At 36.4% G+C, this 23,949-nt stretch overlaps 1 protein-coding gene across 1 annotated transcript in view; it reads left to right on the plus strand.

The window, feature by feature from the left end:
* Positions 1 to 23,949, plus strand: part of BBS9 (Bardet-Biedl syndrome 9) — a gene marked incomplete at its 3' end in the record, with an annotated part of 113,700 nt that overhangs the window by 3,537 nt on the left and 86,214 nt on the right. Inside the window, exons 5-8 of the mRNA XM_009701554.1 lie at positions 18,868 to 19,042; positions 20,420 to 20,504; positions 22,235 to 22,418; positions 23,432 to 23,561. Coding sequence (XP_009699856.1) covers positions 18,868 to 19,042; positions 20,420 to 20,504; positions 22,235 to 22,418; positions 23,432 to 23,561 — 574 coding nt within the window. The remainder of the gene's footprint in view (positions 1 to 18,867; positions 19,043 to 20,419; positions 20,505 to 22,234; positions 22,419 to 23,431; positions 23,562 to 23,949) is intronic.

Here is a 23,949-nt window from a genome sequence, read left to right on the forward strand (position 1 = left end):
GGATATGAATTTACAAGGATAATATTGGTTTTTAAAGAACATCACAAAAACCCTGGCTCTTCCCTTGTAAAGTACTTTAACATCTAAAATAATTGTTTTCTTCTATGCTTTAATTCTGTTTTGCTTTTCTGCAACTTGCTTATCCTGGACAAAGAAAAAAGTTACCAGTTTTATTCTCTGAACCTAAAATATCAAGTGTCTTTAAAGATATGTAATGCAGACTTAAAGTATTTAAACTTTGGAAAAACATAATAGTGGAAAATAATATTTATGGTGTGTTTGTAGTTTTGAGTGAGTTTAATAGATACCAGTCTTTTTTTGAACTTGTGATATGGTTATGAATGCTTTTATGTTCTAATCTGGAAGCATTTAGGTTTGCTGTACATGACAGCTCCTTTTCTTCAGAAGTAAAGTTTGCCCAACAATGTTGGGGGGTGGTAGTCATCTACACTAGTGTCCCTAAGCTATTTGCAGAGAGATAGCACTTTACCAAGGCAGAAAGTCTTCTAAGTCAATATGGCAAATATATGCAGACTATCCTTCGTTTCTGTGTGTGTAATAAACTTCTAGTAGTAATTCTACAATGCCTTCCCCTAAACTCAAGCTTGTCCCTGGGCTTAAATTCAGCTGACCAAAATTCATAGTGATTGAAGAGATTTTTTACTTAATGATTTTATACAACCACCTTGGGAAAACAGCCAGCTCATGTGGGTGAGCAGGTATCTATACTATGAAGATCTTGAGGAGTGAATGTATAGGGCAGGGACATATTCCTGTTAACAGCAGAACGACAATACAGAGTGTTTCCTAAATCTAAGAGGGAATAGTGTGCTTGCTGACAATGCTATAGTGGAATTGCAGTAACAGATGTATTGAGGGGAGCATAACCTAAGAGTTGTGAGGGCCTGGAATGGTTCAGGAAGAATAAAACAAATACTCATGTACCACCAAGCAGTTCTGCAGAATAAACTCTCTGGATTTTTGACATGCATGTTTGTTTACCATGGAGATCTGAGTGGAGGTCTGATCAGCTCAATCTTGAGGCCAGACCTGTCTCTTATATACTTTATCACGTGCTGTGGCGCATGCAAGTGAAGAAAATGTCTCTGCAAGCTAGGGAGACAGGAGGTAATGTTTACCTTGGAACCTAGTTAGCCAGCCGAACACTTTCCAATACCCAGGGTGGTCAAAATGAGGACCAATCCTGACAAAGTAGCAAGAACAGCAGAGGGAACTCTGGTAAGTTCTGCAGACTTTTCTAATTTTCTAGTAGCACTTCTGTCCCAGCATGTCAAGCTGCTTTCCTTTTCTTTTCTTCTTCCCCATGTTCCAGTTCACATTAGTGTCCTTATTCCTGTGGAAGAAGGATAACATCATGCATTGTTTTGAGGTGGCAAAAATGTTAATAAACAAGAAAGGCAGAGGCTTGTGTTATGTGATAAATAATACATGTTCATATCATAAAGTGGAGAAGCTTTCTGTTTAAAACCTAAATCCAGGAAAATTATAGTGAATGTTCAGGTACCTGATAACAGGCTACTGTAGCATATATTGTAACACCAGAGAAATAGGAAAAATGGAATCTGGAAAAAGTTCTTTTAGGTAAATGGAAGAATATTCTTTTTTGTAGATTTCCTGGACTGAGTGTCCTTTTTATGTGGCTTTCCTGGACTGTCTGATTAGATTTCTTGTTGAGGATGTGCTTTTAATCTTACCCCTAGCTTTTTGCAGTGAATATCTTTTACGTTTTTTAAGTATCATCTTTAATACCGTGTTCTCTCCTTGAGGCTTATGAATGACAGTGGTTTTATAACTGTCTTGCAAGACTAGCCGGAGTGAACCAGAAAGGAGGTCTGTCAAGTGCTGTTAATTTTAGTGAACAGATGCCTGTCCTGGCCTGCCATACTATCAGTGTGTATCTTTGGCAGATCTTCTGAACTGCAATTGAGAGCCAATCAGTCTAAATATTTATTTTTATTTTTTTTACTATCTGCCTTTCATAGACTTCTCTGGAATTCTTGCCAGGCATCTGCTAACGGTCTCTCTCACCTTCAGCAGAGGTTAATTCATGATGGTGGCAGTGCTGTAAGTGTGCAGCAGTGAGCTTACTTTGCTAACAGTCTGACCTCTACCCCACACTCTGGAAGTAGACTAACAAAACGTAGGGAGAGTTTTTGTATTTATTGCCTTCTGTTACTGCTGTGACTAATATGTGTCTTATTGCTCTACTCAAGCATCCTTGAAACAATGTGAAGGTGAAAGAGGCACTTCAGAGGTCACATTTACAGAGTTACTGAAGCAGACACAGGAGAATGGCAGTTGAACAGGAGGAGGAAAGCATGCGTACAGGGAAAACATGCTGTGGGAGTGTCGGGGAAGAGGGTGAATGTCAGTTCCCCAGGAATGTAATCTTTCATCTGAGCAGGCAAAGAATGCTGCAGGAGTTAACACAGAGCGTTTGGTTTATGAAGTTGCTCAGTCTTGCTCAGATTTTTCTTGCTGAAGATGATGCTTTTTTCTTTTTATGGAGCTCTTAATTCTATACCTTCAGTGGTATAGAAACTCATTCTACCCAGCCGTAGCCATACCAGTTAACACTGGCAAAAGAAAAATAGAATTGAGTTTGTGTACACTAGCTTGTACTGGTATACTGTAACACGTTCTTGAGGGTTTTCTGTCCTGTCTTGGGACTAACAGTTATTTGGGTTTTAGTTAATGCTATTTCTTTTTTGTTGGACTGCTTCTGAACAGTTGCCTGTCAATTTAATGGATGCTGCCAAAAATGATCCGTTTGCTACTGCTTGCTCTTACCTCAGATAAAATACTTGCCTCTTGGCATTCAGATTGCTCCCGTAATCGTTTATAATGTGATTTCTACCCATGTGCAGATGCAGTCCGTGCTGTTTAGTGGGCACTGCAGCTGTGGATTTAACTGAAATGCCAAGTGCTCTGTTAATCTCTTGATGCTGTAAGTTGCGTAGTCAATTTTGAAAATTAGGATGTGAACCCAGCACATAGTTTCCACTTCCCATCCTGCATCTCCGTTGGCCTCTGTGGTGGCCTCTGCGCATTCCTTTGGAAAGGCTTCAATTTCCCTTGAAAAAGGAATGCTGAGGCTTACTGCTGCTGTCTGATCTACAGAGAGCCCAGTGGGGAAGGAGCTTGAGCATGCTCTCTTGTCCTCAAGAACCTCCCACAGTGTGGGATGGGGTAGGTGAGGTTGCAAGAGGTGCATAAAATGGGCTGAAAGAGAACTCTGAGGCTGGATGACTGCTCCTAAAATTGGGGAACAGTTCCATAAGTAGGCAGCAAGGTATGCATAAAGCTATGGAAAGGAACTCTGTTTCAATCCAGCAGTTCTTTAGCTTTCTGAGTTGCTGAAAATCCCGTGGTTCCCTTTAGATCCTTATAGAGGCTGAAGAGGTAGAGATTTGTTCAGACCAGACTTTCAGTTTTTGTATTATTGAAGTTTGCTTTAGATTGCATTTGGAGTACAGTCTAGTTCTCTAATTACTTAATGTCTTTAGAATGCCTACCTTTAAGGAAAAACTGCCTGAAATTTTTCTCTGGAGTATTGGTTGACCTAGAGTCCTATCAGAGTTTTTCAGAAATCAAGCAGAACAGCTGTTAGAAACAAATGCTCTACTACTGGTTTATCTTTCAGTTTGGTTATGAAGCGCCAGCAAGCTTTCTTCAGCTGTCTGTAGTTAAACATGTGCTTACAGAAACCTCTGCCTGTGCCTACTCTCAGCAGCTTCATTAGGGAAGAGGATTTCTCACAGCTTCTCTAACATTGGTAGCTGGGGAAGAATGTCTCTGCAGTTGACATGTTTGAAGTACAGAAACAAACATCACTAGATGTGTATGACATTCTCGGTCAGCTTCCTCCAGTGTAAGTTTTTGTTCTCCTGTCCTTGCTGGTTTGTGGCAATTTTAGACCCTTGTTATGTTACAATTTGGTCTGTTAAACTGCACATCTGTTCGGCTGAAACGTGATGGATATGTAAAACATACCAAGTACAACTGTCACTTCAACTGGTGATTTTTTTCTCTTATATTAAGAAAAAAAGTATTACAGATTTCTCTCAGGAGAGAATTGTAAGGTAAACAAACCTATTTTGTAGCCTAGTTGCTAACAGCTTTATTCTTGCTAGTGTCTTCAGATTAATGATTTGATGCTATGAGCAACTTTTACATGTGGAAGAACTGGCATAGATGTTCTCATAAAAGGAACAGATGAAGAAAATCAACAAACCCGTTTATTTAGTGTCATCATAGAAGGATGCGATCTAAATTAAAGAGACGATTAAAGCTATTAAATAAAGCCAAAGATGGAGAAGTTGTCCGGGACTTGCATAGATTAACAGGGTGCATTTGTCTTTAAAGTAGCTGAGTGTGGATTGTGGTTGTCACCACTAGATGGTCCTCTCTTTACAGTTATTGGTTTGTAGGCTGCATCTCTAAAGCTGCGTTTATACTTGAACTGATTTCTACAGGTGTATTTACTGCAAGGCTGACTGAAGTATAGAAAACACAAAAGCACTTTCTGGAAATCTGCATAGCTAAAGGTGTTTTATTGATTAAACCAAAATGTGTTCTGGTTGTGGAACTTGAGCAGAAAGGCTTAAATGAACTTGACTCTTACTTTCAGCAAAACTGTTAAGGGGCCAGGGATATGGGAAATAACAAGGAAATCCCTTATATGTTTAGCTAGAATCCCAAACAAAGCTAATGGAAATGTTTAGAAAAGTAAATGGAAAAAACCTACAGAGATGAAAATATAAATCAAGCACTGTGTAGGCAGAGCTGTGACTTACAACTTTAAAAATCTGTGGCAAAGGGAAGGATTATAATACAGAACTTTACATTTTGTTGCTGCTTTAACTTTACATTTGTTCCTTGCTGTCTCTGAACACTGGTGCTAGAATGGAAACATGAAGCTATCAAGTGACACAGGAAGATCAACTAATCATTTTATATTTAAAATATTCTGTATTGTTAGCCCAGACTTTCAAAAAGTGAGCTTAGTTTTTAAGTCATTGCCTTTGTTATGTAGAATGTGTATATCTGCTTTTCATATTTCTGAAGTCCTCCTCATGATCCTAGAGTTGTAAGTTGAGTTTGTCCTGCAATGCTCTGATTCTAGCATATGGGTCTTTTTAGAAAAGGTGATTCATGATAAAACCATGAATTAGTAGTGCTAAACAGTGGTTTTCAACCAGGTGACTTTTAACTTGGCCGCAAAATGTCACAGCCCATAAGTAATGAACAGATTGTACAGTTTTCATGTTTTACTTCAGATATAAAATTTAAAGAGCTTGAGGTGACTCTACTGCAAAGTCTCTTGATTTATTTTTTTTAAAGAAAACGAAGGTGAAAAAGCATACACTTTTATGATTTGTTTTGCACCCTTACCTGTGGTGAGGACTCAATGCTACAAAAATTTTACTTTATGTAAGCCTATTTCATCATGTGATTTTTATAAGGTCAGGTTATACTATTATGGTATCATACAATTTTGCCACCAGAGATTGCTGTGTTAACAACTCAACTTTCATTATATGAAGTGATGTTTGCTGATGGCTTACAGTATCTTGGAAAGTATTTTCTGTTTTCACATCTGTAGTGTGTTGTTCTGGGTCTCTGAAAGAGACTTGAGTCAAATACCAAGTTATTGGGTAAGATTATGTTAAAGAACCTGATCAGTTTGTAATAGCAAGAATATGGTTTGCATAACTCAGGTTTTTATTTTTGTTTGGGAGAGAAGTGAGAAAGTTGTTGAGCATCTTAGGCTTGTTTAGAATTTTTGGTCACCAAATGCAAAGCTCTCTCCTTATTACCCTGTCTGTCAAAGATTTGAGTTGAGTTTCTCTAGTGTGAGTGAGGATGTACTTATGCTTCCGTGGTTGTTGCTGTGTGGTGCAGAGGCAGCTGTGCTAGTTTTAAAACAGTGTGTGCTAGACTCGGCATGAGCTGTGCTGGTTTAGAACTCTAATCTGTATCCTGGACAGCATCTCTCAAATGCTTTCTGTGAATTATTGAGATTTTTGAGGACAAGTAGGTAAAAATAGTATAAAATGTTGTACTGGGCTGGTAAACCCCAAGTGATGGAACTTCATTTGACTCATTGAAAGTCACTGTTGATTGAAAGCTCTGATAAATGGGTTGCATGTTTTGACATTGTTAAAAAGAATGGAATGGAGTAAAGCAAGTGAATTGGATAGAGTGTTTTAGTTAAGAATTCCTTTTCTTATTCTTCTCTATGCAGCAGTGTACCTCCAGTTCAGTTCTTAAGGCATAAATCTGATACTAATCTAGAAATAGTCAAGTCTTACCAAGCAATATTCTACATATTCTTTAATCTTAATTAAAGTTAAAATAATGTTTATTGAAAAAGTGAGGAGTTTTTTTTTGTTAGCTATGTAGTGACTAGATTTTGAGCCTATATTGTTAAATTTTGATTGACATAATTTGATCATAGTTTTGTTCCATTCTTAAATTTGTTTACAGTTCCACTGAAATCATGTAGGTCTAATTCTTTTAATTAAAATAATGCTAAATTGGATATGTCCTAGCTGTGCAGGAATTCTGGTTAATCAATTTATCAGTGTTAACTTCAATTATATGAAACAATAGTTGCCAACTGTCCTCATGTGGTAACATTAAAACTTCTTATAGATAAGTAATCACTCAGAGATAGTTGAGGTAATTATCAACTGCTTATCTAAGGATCTCATGAATTTGTGTATTGGTACAGTGGAGGATTTGCAGGAAATTGGCGTTAAGCAAAACTCATTTTTGACTTAGTGCAAATAAATTCATATCACGTAATAAATAATTTTTATAGTATTTTTCTAATGTGATGTTTAGATAATTAGTGCTGCGGTTATCTTAATTTTGTACCTACAACATAGAAAAACAAACTTTGTCCTGTGTCTTGACTTTCTCTTGTTTGCATTGAGGGTGTTTAGACATGGTGTGTTGTCCTGCCCTTAGAGAAATCTGAGAAAGAGATGCTAACTTGGAAAATCACTCTTATTCCTGTGTTACCAGTTTCTGTTGAATGGATTACAACTCAGCTAGCTTATAGCTGTTAGCCGAAGTTCTTCTACATCTTGAGAAAGAGTCAATAGATTACTTGTGCCTGACTGTTCCTAAAAACAGAGATTGACTGATGTGGAGTCTGCATATAAGAAATGATATTATGCTCTTATGTAGTAAAAAAAGTACACTTACTACTGCTTTGAAAAAGTGTGCAAATCAGGCCACAATTTCATTCTTTGCCTTGTTTGCCTTCAGTCAGATGTGGCTTGCGTTTGAGGAAAGTATGTGCAATAAATTTCTGCTGAAATGACACAGAGTAGAGAAGTGCTTTAAAGTAAAAACAAAACTACTATTACTTGAAGCTTAGGTAGCTTTACAGATTATCACATAAATTTCCTGTGGTGAGTTATGTGTTAGACTGAATGGTGGGTGGGATAGTGGCTCATATATGAACAAACAACAGTATCTAAGGAGTGAATAGTAAAATGCTATGCTTTGAGGACTAGAGTTGGATCCTCGTAATAATGCACAGATTTTTTGAATTTATTTTTTAATCTGAAACCTTAATGGCTTAAGTTGGCTTCCAGAATAGTTCAGATTTATTTGAAGTTGTTCAATGGATACTGTAACAATAAAAGCAAATAATAAAACAAAAGCAATGGGAAGGGAGAAAAGAAAATAGAGCCTTTTCATGTCAAAGTTACAAGCAAAAAAGTGTGAAAATACCTTGAACCTATCTTTTTCTCAGCAAATGGCCTTGAATTCATTTTACTTTATTATAGCACAGGCCTAGAGGCAAAGTATGTTTGAGTATTACAACAAAGAAGGTGCTATACGGAGGAATTTTTTTAATAATGAAATACAACATACGTGTAAACCATACAACCTTGTAACAGGAAGCTTTGTAAGAAGGGTAGACTGTGCTTAACTTTTCCACAATCCTGCAAGAATGAATTTTATTAGGTGTTAGTCAGAAAAAAATTATCAGCTGAGTTTTATGCTGTAAGGTTAAATGATTCTTATGACCATGTTTAAATACAGCAGCAGTATAAATTTGAACTTTGATTTATTGGTTAGTTCTGTTAAGGAGCAGAATGTTTAACTGTTACCTTCCTGTTAAATTCCTTCTGGATAAGGGCAGATTATTTGAAAGACTTGGTCTTCATAAGTTTTTTCATGGAATAGATCTGCTGATGACTACTTCTAAATGGTTTCTCATCTAACTTCGGAAACATGTTAGTAGATTTTTTTTTTAAATAATGGAGTTAGAACCTCTTTTCTAAGTTGAACATGCGAATGGGAAAATAATCAAGGAAAAATTCTCTGAATTTCTTACCATCCATTTCCTTTCACCTTCGTGGCCTAACTGAATTAAACTCCCATTGCCTTCAGTATGCCAGAACTTTGCTTCAGTTCTAAATTGCTAGATATATCACTTAAACTGCATTTTGTTTAAACAAAGCACTATAATTAAAATGAAGGAAAACCAATTGTAGAAATACATAACTTTGGAAGCAGTTGTATATGTAAGTGGAAGACTTGTTTTTCAAAACTTTGGTAGATTTTATATGATACTTTTTCTAATTTCTTTTGTTGAAGTATGGTACCCAAATGTGTGCAGTCATTGTGCACTGGTAGTATGAAATGTTTTGTATCTTGCGTGTGGGGTTACGGTATCTGCAGTACTCGTGCCAAGAATCAACGAGTGCCAAGCAGAACAATAATTGCCTCATATGTTTTTAATAGTGCATGTATATTAATAATGACCCAATCTTGCATTTGTCTTTTTGGTGACATTGTTGACTCATATTTAATTCATCATCCTACTCTAATCCCTAGATTCTTCTTCCTAGTGCTATTGCCTGCCATTCTCTGGTTTCCTGTGAGACAATTGTCTGAGATCATATCAGATGTTTTACTTAAGTGTAGAGATGCTGTCTCTGAAGCTTAGAAATGCAGTATATATTATTTCTCTGTCTAAGTAGTTTGGCATGATGTATTTTCTGTTACTTCAAACCTATGTACAGCTTTATTATTTACATGTGTACTTTCTTATTAAATGTTCCAGCATTTCATGTGGATGCATGTCGATCAGATTTGTTTGCTGCCCCATATTTTTTCATCCAAAATAATGCAATTTTAGTTTCTAACTATTTAACCAGTTCCATTTTTTTCAAAGGGTCTTTCACAAATGTGTATATGTAGCTTTTGTTTGTTTTTCTAGTGTTCGTCTGTGACTATTCATTACAAAAAAGTCTCTGACCTATAGGAATTTATTTGGAAGGTCACCAGGCTCTTGTTAGTTGCTTTCTCTAGAGGGATGAAATGTATCTTGTACAGGCTATGATGCCTTCTGCTAATTGTACTTTGGGTCATTAGGTTTGGAGCAAATCAATCGTGTTTAGAAATCACTATGTCATTCAAGAGTTTCTTGGAGATTTTAGGTAGTGATGAGTAGGTCTGGGTGTATCCTCCAAGGACAGAACAGAATGCAGAGCAAAAGCAATGAATACAATTTGCCTGTATCAAAAGTGAAAAGGAACAGACTAGCAGGAGGGGATAAAAATCAGTGAAAATGTGACAAGGTAATCTTGCTTCACATTCACGGGGAGAATTCTAACACTGGTATCCAGTTGGTGCTGATCTCATGGTCACAACTTGTTCTAGTCCTTGTTGATACGTTTATCATTGTGAAACTTGGACAGGTGTACGTATACACATAAAAAGATTTTTAAGTGTCACCAAATAGCTAGAAATTCAAGAAGCTGGAAAACATGAAAATTTTTGGTAGCCTTCAGTTTATATACTTGTTTTGTGTAGGACTGCCATGTTTTCCCCTGGGTGGTAATGCAAGCTTTGATCAATAAGACTTGAGCTTATGTTAATCATAGTTCTTGCTAAGTAGCAGAGCCTCTGCCTACTGGAAGTTTAAGGGCTGGTGTTGTACAATACTGTCATTTCAAGTGGCAAAATTTTAATGTTTTGGAGGAAACTGGAGAATTCTGAAGGCTTTAAAAAAGCAGTCAAGCACAAAAAAGTTTAGCCAACCAAAAAGAGAATCTTGAGTTACTGGGTTCAAAATACATTTTTTAAACAAAATTAATGTGTAACTTCATCATACATTACTGTGGTTGTCTGCTGTATTGCCCCTTGTATAAGGTCAGATCAGATGAGGGTGTTTAACTTAAAGAAATAATGCTGCAGCCTTGCTAAAGTTTTACATTTCCTTAACATGACTGAGTCTTATGACCATGGTCTAATAAAGATAAACAAATATATTTGGTGACTATAGCAAATAAAAAGGACAAGGAAGGATTACAGCAGAAATAAATATATGCAGCTGCTCTTTAGTATGGTGATTGATTAGAATGAAAATGTGTGTTATCTTGCTTACCTGAAAAAGTATGAAAATAATATTTAGCAAGGTTAATGAAGTAATAAGATCATCCGAGCATTTGCAGTGTGATTCCAACTGTCTTAAAACACAAGACAACAAATTGTTCCTGCTTGCTAAATCTATGGTGTCTTTCCTGAGATTGACAAAAAGGAAACCAATAGAGATGGTGATTTTTTTTGATAGAGATGTAGTTCACTGACTCATTTGACCACAAAGTAAGAGTTAGTTCTTTCTGTGTTTTGGTTACTAGCCTAGGCTGTATGTAGATAAATGATCTGAATGTGAAAAGTGTCTGTTTTATTGTTTTTGAGAATATTTAGTTGAGCTGTCTATTTCTGATTTTAATGAGATATTTGAAACTTGAAGATTGAAGATTCTGTAAAGCAAACTCCCAGTTTTGCATTGTAAGCTTCAGATTGTTAGACTTTTATTAACTATTTTTAATGAGTTCTTTGGATGTGACTTCAGTTATTCGGGAGAGCATCCTTCAGCAAATATTTTCAGCAATTCTCTAGCTCAAAAAAAATTAGTAAAGAATCAAAGTGCTTTGGAAGCACTTAGGAATAATGAAGCTTCTTACTCTAAGGAGACTAGAAATGGAGAAATAAGAGAAAAGATGGGGAATTTCACTGGGTTTTAACACTGGGATTTTGTTCTGTTTGTGGGTTTGTCTTAAATGGAACTTTAAAGATGGTAGGTTTATTGTATGATGGTGACTTAAGATCCTACTGATAACTTTTGAAAGTACCTAAAATACTGCACAATAGGGCCTGTATTCAACTGAGCTCAATGGAAGGTCTGCTGTTGATTTGTGATTCATTAAAAACAGCCATGTGTCTTAACTATTCAGTCAAAGGCTATTGCTTTGGAAGGGCAACTGCTGACAGTACTTGTCTGTTTATCTGTTTTCTTTGTGGGAGATATGCTAGTTCAGTAAGATGTTCTATAATATTTATATAATGTGTGATAGGTGCAGAACTTCAGGTGAGGGCAGGTTGACACTGGAAAGTTTCACAGACTAGAATTTTTCCTACCTTCTTTAGAAAAAGCATATGAAAAAGTGTATGTCAGTGTTGTAATGCCTATATGAATGCAGGGGCTTCAAAGAAGATTCTGCAATTGCCAAGGTTTGAAAAGTAGTTACTCAACAACTTGAGGCAAGAAACAGAATTTAAGGAAAAAACTCTGCAATTTCTTCATGAATCATCCTTATTCAGGCTACATCTATGCATACAGCCATTCTCCTGTGCACAGCTACTGTTCTTTTTCAAGACCCACTCTATACTGTCTGTATTGAAAAAAGAACAACTTTGTGTGAAATTGCTTTCATAGCTGCTGGAATGTTTTTCTTGAGACTATTTCTTCCACTAGATAGAAACATCCACTTTTGAATGTGGGAAAAATTCTTGGCTGAATATGAAGGTTATAATAAACAAATTTTAGTACTATAATCTGTTTAGGGGAGGAGACTTTAGCTCTCATGTCTACACAGTGCCAAATACCAGGTTTCTTTTAGTAGGAACTTTTGTGTGCTGAATGCTGCAGCTGTGATAGTTCTGGATCTCTATACTGCACATCAGTCTTTTGTGCTCCTTTGAACCATGCTAGTGTTTTTCCTAAGGGTCCTTCCACCACCTTGGGTCAATATGAGGTTTAAAGGGATCATTCCCAAGTTGCATAATTTAACTATGTCATCTTCTGCGATAAGAATTGGATCAAGACTAAAGGAATGTATCACAGGTCTTTAAAGGATTGATTGTACAAGTGAGGGCTGACTGGCCTTTGGAGATACTGTAAAAGTTCAGGATTCCCTTTCCATCTAAAGTCTTCCTTATGCTTTATGGTGAGCAGATATCTGCAAGAGGTTAGGTAGAGAGAATACAGTATGATAGCTGAGAGAAGCAAAAAGATTGTTTTTCTCATGCCAACTATGACTGCATGTTTTACTGTGTCTTGATCAGGGAGGCTTCTTAGAGTGGGCTGTTGCAGAGAGAGCATCTCTTGTGTTGAGACTTGTGAACATGTTTTACTGCAATACTTTAGTATCCAGAAGGGATTAGAAAATAATTAAAGCTAACATCAGTAGAAGAAGGATTTAGTGTTTTCCTTAAAGACTTTCCTTAGTTTGTCTTAAATTCCTATCCGCTTCTCTATTTTTATTTCCTTTCTGTTGGAGTGATTTTTCAATTCCAGCAGAAAAGCAGTTAGTCTCAGCTGGAGCATACGTACACTTTGTGCATTGTTTGGGATGAGTACTGGCATTAGCGCTAAAGTGTTGCGGGGCACTTTTCCTTTTCCTTGTTACATGTGTTCAGGGTATTGCACTGCCTTGGCGGTGCTGTCAGATCCTCTGGCTGAGAATGAATGGCTGCAGCTGAAGCCCTGGACTTTGATCCCGTGTGTAGTAATGCAATGAGCAGCCACCAGACCACCAAGCTAGTCAATTCAGAGTTCTTTCTGAATGTACATTGACATGGACTTCCTGCTTTGGGGTAGGGAAGTAACCTAAGACTGGCCTTTTACTGGGTGTACATTGTTTTAAGAACTGCCTGACATTTTCAAATGGTTTTTCCATTAGCCAGGAGTGATTCCTGAAGTGCTTGTCTCACAGTTGACCCAGATCTGTTTAGCTTCAGGAGCTACACGCAGCAGCAAGTGGAATTCTCCAAAATGTGTTTGAACTGGAGAGGACTTTGTTCCCTCTGCTGGAAGGAATTTTTTGGGGCAAGTTTCAATGCTGAAGGAAAACGCAAACTTACTTGCTTATTTCAAGTCAGGACGGTAATTTCTGTTCCAGTATGTGGAATACAGGTTGTGTGCATCACTTCACTGGTCAATGCACTGTGGATTTAACTTTTCTTTTGTCATATTAGGAAGACATTTCCCATGTAGCATTAAAGGACTCTTAGATTCCTGGGTGTCTTATAAATGCCAGTTTAGCTTTTCATTTTATTTTGTCGATGCTACCTTCCACATGGGGCTTTTGACTGAAGCTTTTGATTACCTTTGAAGGCAGTAAAGTTATCTCTGCTGACATCTTCCTAAAATCTGTAACTTTATGAAGCTTTTTCTGTTTTCTAATTTATCCTGTTTGATACTGTACTTTTCATTGCATGATTTCACATGGTGCTCAGGCCTTGTGATTACATAATGTACTTTTTATGAAAATGCTTTGGTGCCAGAGGGGAGGCTCAGAGTAGAGGAAATCATTAACATGCGAAAAACTTGAGCTCCAAAATAACTTTAATTAGAAGCTTATTTCAAAGAGCTACCACCTGCCTCTCATTTTGGCTTTGCATTAGCTCTAAAAATACATTGTGGTTTAAAAGTGTGACGTAAATGTATTCATATCATGCTAGAGTAACAAAACTAGAAAACAACAGTAGCTGGACTTGTACTTAAAAGTAACACTTTCTGGCTGGGGGACATTCCTCCTGAGACATAAACTGCTGAAACTATGTAGAGTACACTAAGTGATTCCATCTGATCTGTAGAAAACACTATGGTTTATGTTTTCACTTTATAAATATGTCACTGGCAAAGCCAACTGGCTGCAAAAGCTTTTTTGAAATGGACATTTCTGGCTGAGTTTTTGGAAGACTGCATTTCTTAAAGTGAAACATAAAAACTCCATTCACTAGCTACACATTAAAAACAAATGGCCAAAGGAAATAAGTTGACCTATAAAAAACTGGGAAATAAGAGTTCATACACAATTTAATTTTCTTTAATTATGCTTTACATGTCATAGTTTGGATAGTTGGAGTTAGATCTACTAGTACAAGCTAGTTAAAATCCAAATCTGAAAATTAGTGAGTAGGAACAACACAAATATGATGAACCCAGTGGTAGGTGTATTAAGAAGTGATGCTATGCTCTTGAGGGCAAAAAGAGTGATTACTGATTCAGTCTTAGCTGCCTTAGATTTGTTTCTTCAGACAGTATGGTTCAGTACTGAAGTATGCTTGGAGATCATTGGAGTCCTCTAAAGAACTTGTCGTATATATGTTGTGTCATTCAATCATGTCACTACTGTTAAAAAGGGAAATAATTCAACAGTGATATGTGTGTGATTAGGGATTATGAATGCTAAAGATGAATGCTTCCATGTCTGATAAGACATGTAGCTATATATACTGCAGAAGGTGCTATAGTTTTTCTATTCATCATTTTCATGATATAATGAAATTGGTAAGAATAAGATTAATATTCATGATATACATGGGAGCAGAAGCTATTACTACTTTGTTGCTTAAGCAGTAACACCTCAACACTTCTACTGACCTTTACTAATTTCTGTTGTTTGAGTTGTAATATGTCTATTAGATTACCACTGCATATCAATTATATCTGCTGTAGTGTTTGTCTTTAAATGTCATCAGAAGAATAGAAATTAACAATTAAATTGTATATTTTAGACAAGCTTAAACCCTGAAGGTTGTGGTCAGAAGCTTTCTAAAAGATAGCTTTCTTACTACCATCAGTATAGCCAGAAGTACCTGAAATTTAATTCTGTTACGAAATATATAAGGCTTCTATGTTAGTAAGGGCATTCATTTCACAATTCAATGTCTTTGAATGATATGATATTATCAAGGCAATATTTAGAACTTATCAAAACAGAACAGCATCATGGCCAAAATTTAAACAGCATTCCTGTTCTAATTTTTTGTTATTTTATGCACAATTCTTTCTTCTCTGGTTCTGTCTATATATTTTTAAGTAATAAAAGATGAAAAATATGAAGGTTTAAGAAAGAAAGTACAAATGTGTTCTACTACGGTGCCTTTAAAAAGTTTTTCAAGCTGATACCTGTAATCTTTTTGTCTTCAGGTTTCAGGTACCAGGGAGTTTCACTGAAGCTAGACTTTGAAAGTTTAAGGTTCTGAAAATAGGGCAGACAGCTGCAGATTTCTTCTGTAGCACACTGCTCATGGTAGTAAAATTCACTGGAAACTGTGAAGAGGAGTTGAAGACTTCTCTCTCTATAGCCAGACTTTACAGGGTTGTACTCTTGATAAAGGTGTAAAATAGAAGTGAGACTGAACAGTTAGATAATGTAAAGTATTGAGAGGGTTTTCAGTATGCCTTTGAATACTGAATGCAAACGTATGTCATTTTGAGGTAACAGGTATAGAGTAACTGTGGTCACATGGACACCTGAATCATGAAGTGCTATTTTCTTACAAGTCAAAAATGTTATTTCTAGTAGCCAATAACTATACTTTAACATAACTATACATAAGAGACTGTGTTGGCAACCAGTGGGCTAGCACCTTTTACTGGTTGTCAGTCTTTGTACAAGTTTCTCAGAGTATTTTTACTGGTTACTCAGTTCTATACAGCTGGTTAACTCATACTTTTTCTAGACTGTATCAGCAGTGTGATAATAATGTCAGCAACTGTTGGGAAGTGGAAGCTGGGTATCATTAACATTGATAGCATACCAATGCAAAACATCTCAAGTGTCTCTAATGATTTCCAGTGTTTGCTGATCAGGAGTACGTGATATGACTAAATCCTGTGAAATTTCACAGCCTAGAGGAACAGATAGCTACCATAGTGCCATGAAGTAGATCAGAGATGAAAGACAGAATGCCTTCTCTGAATGATTCTTCTCTTGACATCTAGTCCAATCCCTCTTCCCAAGCAGATTCAGCTAGAAATTGCCCAGGATTGCCTTCCACATCCCTTGCCAGATTCAACTCAGCTGGGCTATTGCTTTCCTAACCCCATCCCTGAATGATTATACAGTATCTCTAGATTCCTCCTAGGTCACCTGCCCCTGCTTCCACCTCTTTTACACATGATTTTTATGTCAATGTAGTTAGGAGCTCCTTGTTTAGCTGTCTTGCTGCCTGCCTTTGCTTGGCTCCTTGCTTGTTGGGATAGACTGTTCTTGAACTTGGAGGTGATCCTTGAATATTCAACTCTCTCTTGGATCCCTTTTCTCTCCAGGGCCATATCCCATCAGATACTCATAGGCAGATCCCTAAAGAGCCTGAAGTCTGTTCTCCTGAGGTCTGGGGCTGTGGTCCTGTTTTATGCCCTGCTCATTCCTCTTAGGCTCATGAACTTACCCTGATCATCCTCCTGACCATTTCATAGTCACTGTAGCCAAGGCTATACCTCAACTTCACATCCTTCCTTGCCTGTAAGTGTCAAGTCCAGCAGAGCACCTCTCCTGTTTGGCTTATCAGTCACCTGAACGGGGAAGTTTTTATCAAAGTGTTATAGAAACCTCCTAGGTTTCTTGTACCCTGCTGTTGTCCTGCTTACAGATATCAGGGTGGCTTAAGTCCCCATGAGGACCAGAGTCACCAAATGTGAGGCTTCTGCCAGTTGTGTGAAGATTACCTCATCCGTGTCTTCCTGGTCAGGTGGCTTATGGCAGACCCTCATATTGGTCTGCTTAGTAATGCTGATCCATAAGCTCTTGACGGGCTCATTGCCTGTCCCCAGGCAGAACTCCATGAGTTCTGGGTGCTCCCTTGCTAAGAAGGGCAACTGCTTGTCACCATGCAGACCTGCCCTTCCTGAAGGGCCTGGATACATGTGTCTTAGCACTCCAGGCATGTGAGCTAGCCCACTATGTCTCTGTGATCCCAATGAGGTTGTAGCCCTGTAACTGCACACAGACTTCTAGTTCCTCCCTAGTTTTCCCCATTCTACGTGCGTTACTGTAGAGGCATTTCAGAGACACTCAAAAAGGCCACCAGGACTTTCTCCATAAGGCTGATGTTCTGTGGGCACTTCCTTACTTGGATTCCTGTGCTTGAGGTGATTCCGCTTCAGCCCTGTTTTGATTGCTATGTCCCTTTGGTTCACATTATCCCGGACCGTTTTACTTGCCTACCCTGTCTCCCTCCTCTGTCGTTCCTAGCTTAAAGTTGCTCTTACTGAGTTGGCAAGCCTGTTGGCAAAGATACTTTAGCTGAATTTAGTCAGAGGATCCTGGGTCTTCTAGACAGCTGTCAATCCTCAGAGGGTCACATGGGCATAAAACGAAGCTCTGCTGTAGATACCTTTTTGAAAAAGGGAAATTTGGAAAAAGGGATGAGGGAGGGCAAGTAGAAAGGACCCAGCTGCTTTACCTTCCTTTCATTTTTTTCTGTTCTTACCCTAAGCTTAATTTTTATTGTATATTTTAATCACAAGGACAGGTAACACAATGTACTGCTGACCTATTACACTACTGTTTATTTTGAGGTAGTTAAAAGTTTCTGTGAAGAATCACAGTGGAGATGAACAATGTTTTGCAGTGTACTTTACATTTGTTGCTTTTTCAGATACTGAATATCTCTTTGACCTCTGTTACCTTTATATAAGTGTAAGAAAGAAGTTTTAGTCTATTTTTGTTTTGCTTCACCTTCCTATGTTAGAAAACAACTCCTAAAGGATTGAGGATGGAGCTTAGTGAACAGATGATTTGTTTGGCTCCTCCACGCATAAAGAGTAATTCCTGAGGCACAGCAGAGTATTTTAATGGAGGTGAATAGACATTTTGAATTACAAGTATTTCATCTTGTGTTTGCAAGAGAGGGGCTTATCTCCGAATTCAGGAGAGATACTTCTATCAGCTTCAGAAGGTGTTAGACTTACTGGTATTGCTCACTTTGAATGTGTGCAAAATATTGTTTGTTTGAATTGTTACCCTTGCATATGAAATGCAAACTGCATAATCAGCTTCTGATCTCAGAAGTCTTCCAAATGAGCCTTTGAATTTAGATTGGTATACTTGAGGCATGACAAGTCATGCTTTAAGTTGTGTCTTGAGGCTGCTGAATAATGGATGAGGCTTGAAGTGATTTACTCCAAGCTGAATTTTTTTTTGATATGTTTTTTTAGTCTTGCTGGTAATAAGGAGCGGACCTGTTTTGTTTTTTCTTTCCTTGAAGACAGAAAATGTGAATGCAAAGTGTGGAAAACATTACCATTGTATTATTTTCACAAGAATACATATTTGTAGGACTTTCTGTTAGGTTGCTTAGTAGACTTGAAAGAGTAAATAGATTATTTTTAAACCACGGTTGTTATGACTGCTTGTAAGGTATAAAGGTATTTATGAACCAGCATAATTTGGGGTTTGGAGAGTATTGAAACTTTTCTTTAAACTGAAATTGCAATAGTTATATCTTTAGAAATTTTGGTTTGAAATAAAATATCTAACTCTACTCCTGCTCTTAATATATTCTGAATGTTATTCCCTCAAAGATGTAGTTTGTTTATTTTAGTAAGTAAGCTTTCATTGAGGTTAAATATTTAATGTTCTTCCTCATAGTAAACACTTGTGTAAATGAAAAGTATTCTTATTTTTGCTAGAATTACTTATGAGTACAATTTTTAATTTACTAACAACTCTAGGATTAAAACTATATAAGTAACATTGCTTTGTTTGCTTTGCATTTTTCTTTTGCTTTCCTTAGGTCGAGATTTGATATGCATACAGTCCATGGATGGGATGCTCATGTTGTTTGAACAGGAAAGCTATGCTTTTGGCCGGTTTTTACCTGGTTTTCTTCTGCCTGGTCCCTTGACTTACAGCTCTCGGACAGATTCGTTCATTACGGTATCTTCTTGTCGACAGGTTGAGAGTTACAAGTATGTGTTCGTGTGCAGTAATTGTAGCATATTTTGGTGCTATTGTTTAGCATGTGAACAAATTAAAAGTAATCATGTCTCGTTTGTATTGCCTTTACTAATGTTGTATCCCAAAGCAGGTGATAGGTAGTTGCAGGAAAGAAGAAAAAGCAAAATGTTGTATGTTGTGTGATTACTGTCTCTGTGCAGTCATAGAAGAAACTGAAAAAGGGAAGTGAATTTATTCATAAAGACAAGCTAATTGTACTCAAAACAGCTTATTTAGTATTTTTGAATAGGTCATAGCATTCACCTTAAGTAATTGAATTTCTTACTCCAAGTGCATAATTTATTTCTGTAAGTGAAATAATTTTATAAACTAAAATCCTTCAGTAGCAAGCACCACAATATGTGCATCTGAAATGTGAGGGCTGCTGGTGTCAGAATTTTAAATCTATAACTTTGACAATATACAAAAATACATACTTTTATTTGTTAGACTTGAATTGCAACATTCAGATTTGTATTGGTTTAAACTTAGGAGCCAATGGCACTCCATGACTTCCAGAATTCAATGCTATCTTTTGGATAAATTTTTTTGTTTTTTTTGTTGTTTATTTCACTTTTGTAGGAAACATCAGTATTTTACAGATTACCTAATGTGCATACATGGGAAACAGGGTAGTCCAGTAAGTTAGGACTCCAGCACAAATTCAGGAAAGAAAGAGTTACAGAAGAGTCAATGAGGACACAGTTTGAACATTGAGGGTTGCATAGGTGTTGACATATTTTGTTCTAATGTCTTTATTGGCAATTTTTCTTACTGTGGTTGGTTGGCAGTTACAGAATAACAAAAAAAACCCCAAACATGCAAACCTCCCCCCATCTTTTGCTAGAAGTGCAAGCTACTGGTGCCAGTTTACTGCTATCTCTTGGATTAGAACCACTTAGCTTAATGAATGTGCTTGACAGTATAACTATTAGATACAGCAGATTGTATTTCAGGGTAGTTTAATGTGGTTTTTTTTAAGCTTAAGAGCTTAGAATCCTAGTTTCACATTTTGGAAATATGTTGTTTCTTGCTTCTGTCTTTGTGGTCTAGATTTCCATCCTCTAATATATTTAACTGTTGAATTTATTTTAACACCAGATAAAATCTGAATAGAAATGTTTGTTTTAATTTCCGCCTTTACACTTAGCTGTTATCCCACAGTGATATTTATCTTAGCATCTTTGATAGAGGTGGTGTTGTAGGCTTCCTAATAATCCTTTTAGACTGTGCTTTTACTGCCTATGTATACTCATATGATAATCATATTTTTTTTACTTAATGTAAGGATATATCTTTGGCTACAAAGATATATTTTATTTTTTACTTTTTAAACCTTCCTATAACAGGTACCAAGTGCTGGCATTTGCGACAGATGCTGATGAAAGACAAGAAATGGAACAGCAAAAACATAGTTCTGGAAAAAGACTTGCGGTAAAACCTGTTTATTTTACATAACCTGTATGGTACACTGCATACATGTTAAAAAGGCTCATGCTAAGTAAGAAATGGAAACATTGTCTGCTGACAAAGGGTCTGATCCAATTGCCATTAAAGACAATGGAAAGAGTCTAGTAGATTTCTGTTCAGATTTCTTTGGGACTCAGTTGTTTAAGGTTGGGCCTTAAAACTCACTGTTCTAAGGAGAAGAAAAGAGAACTATGTACTGGAAAGAAGTATTTCTAAGGCAGTCTTTGTAATGTAGAACCTGAACTCAAGTAAAAGAAGAATAGGTACACCAGAAATATTGCTCATGTTTTTAGTTTAAGTCTGTTTGTGACTTTGCATTGGACTTACAAAACTAACCTCATTCTACTTGGGGAATCCTTTGTACTTGGAGAACTCAGCAGTGAAAGTGTTTCCATAAATAGTCAGTATCCTGGACTTTTTGGATTCAATGGTCTTCAGGAGGTCCTTGTGACTAAGTTGTTTAATATTTGAGCTGCCTCCTATTAAGAGGAAGAGATTTTCATTCTCCGTGTTCCTGCAGTAGAATTGCTTGTCTGCTAAATATACTGCATAAAATGCTAGATTCAGCATAGTTCAGATACAACAGTGAAATACTGAGAGAGCATCTTCCTTCCAGTGGCTACTAGTAGAATTTTTTCAAACTAAGTTGATCAAAATCCTACATGTTGAATTAGGAGAAGGCATAATTTTTAAGTAAGAAATTTGTAAGCTTCATCAGATATGCTGCAAATTAAATACATCTTTTTACTCTAACATGAGAAGCATACATGGAGACAAATGTAATAAGCTTGGCTTTTTTCTCTTTGACTTTTAAGATGGCACTTCCAGCTTCATATATCAGATATGCCAGTACTTTTACTAACATTCTTTGTTCTTTAAGCAAAATGGATGATGCTGTTCATATAGGAAGTCCTGACAGTTGAACTTTATTTTTTTTACTTCAGGAATTCTGAATTTCTGTTTAACCAGCTTGGCAGAAGTCAAAAGCAATTTTTGTATATGTGAATTAGTTGAAGTTGAAATTTCTCAGAGGAGGTGAAGTAACAAACCAATGAATCGATAAGCAGTAGTATTACTTGGAGATGTAAGGATATGGAAAAGGCAGGATTTGTAAATAGTTGCTTATTATATCAATGTATGTAGTTGGAAAAGTAGACAAGCTATGATATACACAAACATTCTTCAGATTGCAGGGTGTACATTAGTGACTGCAAGCATGAATAATATTGGCTTACACACCTAAAACTTTGTCTGTTTTTCCATTTAAATGTATTGGTAGAGTAAGTTATCGCCTTTTGCTCTCTAACCTTGCCCTTAATATTTAAGGACATGTACAGAGGCAGATTTAAATGATTCTAACACTCTGTTTTTGGATTAATAGTTAAAGTATAAAGCATTTTAATTTTGAATGGGGTGTGTATTTTAAAATTTAAATATACTTAAGTGAACTGCATAGCCATCAATTCATGACTATTTAAAAATTGGATGTTTTTGCTGCTTTACTCTCAATAAGGCAAGTTACCAACTGCCTTCAAAATAAGAGGATAACTCTCCTTCAAAAAAAGACTGTCATTTTACTTTTCTATCTACGTTAATGGTATTCATGTAACTTGATGAGTTTTGAGCCTTCTCTCAGTTTTGTCTTTAATATGGAGCTGTCAACTCATCTCTGGAGCATGTTTTTTCTTTTGAAGGTGGATTGGGTTTTAAACATCGGAGAGCAAGCTCTGGATATATGCGTTGTCTCCTTTGATCAGGCAGTTTCTTCTGTTTTTGTGCTTGGTGAGAGAAACTTCTTTTGCCTTAAGGATAATGGGCAAATTCGATTCATGAAAAAGCTTGATTACACTCCGAGTTGCTTCATTCCTTATTGTTCAGGTTTGTAAAAGGAAAATTCAACTTAACTTTATCTTGGTTACTTTTACAGCTAAGATTTATTTTTCCCCACTGAATAAATATATTTTTCCGAATTATCTGTTGATTTGTGGAAAATCTGTGGAATTGGAGCTCTCTTTGGTCAAAGCAGGTTTATTTTCAAATGTCACTTAGTGCGAAGTGTCATGATTTTTAGAATCTAAATAGGTATTTTCTCATCACCAAATTGGGGGATTTGTCTAGTGTTTGGGTAAATTTGCCCAGGCTACCAAAGCAACAAACATGGAAGAATGAGAGATTTTGGAAGAGTAAACTAATGGTTGAAGCCCTTCTGTCATGGATAGTTTAAAAAAAAAAATAATCAAAGTTTACTGTTAAGATTTGAAACTAACTTATTACATTGTGTGGAAGCAACTTGGTGGGATGCTACTGTAGAACTACAGATTCTTAATACTTATTCTATATTAATGTTTCAAACACTGATAAATTTTTGACAATGTCTTATTTTAGACTTAAAATATCATTTAAGACTTTATAAATATGATCTTAACAATCTTCACACCTTATACTTCCTGATTTAAATTATGCTCTAAATCAACCCAATAAACACATACACCTTTAATCAGTAGTCACAAGTCAATGAATTAATGAAGGGTGTAAGTAGCTGATATTTAACCAATGTGTATTTTGTCATATCTATCCTGGTGTGCCACCATGGCAATTATAAGTCTTTGTTCGTCATGTTTTAAACTACCAAACATGTCTGGCTAGAACCTTGGGAAGTTATGGCATGTGTTTTGTAGTATGCAATTGAAATTGTTATCCATAATTAGTCACACATGTCCTTGGTTATTGTCAATGTAACTCTCATAACTTTTGACACTTTAATTATATTAAATTCATTTGTAACAAGTAATGACTCAAAAGGAAAAGAAAGTGTAATGATATAAACCTCAAAGAAAAGTACTAGCTTTTGAAAATCTTTCATCCTAAAACTGTTTTTATATCTTTAACAGTTAAGGAAGGAACAATAAACACTCTAATTGGAAACCATAGTAAAATGTTGAATGTTTATCAAGATGTTACACTGAAATGGGCCACTCAGCTTCCCCACATTCCTGTATCAGTAAAAGTAGCGAATTTACAGTAAGTAACTTGTTAAAGTTTGTTTTTTCAGATTGATTTCCAGTTGTGAAATTTGCTTCTAGATCCTAACAAGCAGTTCTGAGGTGTGTAACAAATAAGGTGACTTGTAAAGGGAAATTCAAAGTGTTTTTTCTTTGTTTTGTAAAATATTCATTTCATTAATGGACATACTGTTAATTCTAGAAGAATACTAGAATTGCTGTACTGTGCTTTAGATTTTCTGTTTTTCTTGGGTGAAGATAGAACCTGGGGTCTCATAGCTCCAGTGGAATAGTTTCTTCTTTAAAAGAATGGAAAGTGAAGCTTTGCGATCTGGCAAGATCCTTTCCTGAGACAGGAAAATAGAGAATATCACTGAAAATCTGTTCTTCATTAAGCATTTAAGAGC

This window comes from Cariama cristata, unplaced genomic scaffold (assembly GCF_000690535.1).
Source record: "Cariama cristata isolate BGI_N322 unplaced genomic scaffold, ASM69053v1 scaffold5526, whole genome shotgun sequence".
In the NCBI taxonomy this organism is placed as follows: domain Eukaryota; kingdom Metazoa; phylum Chordata; class Aves; order Cariamiformes; family Cariamidae; genus Cariama; species Cariama cristata.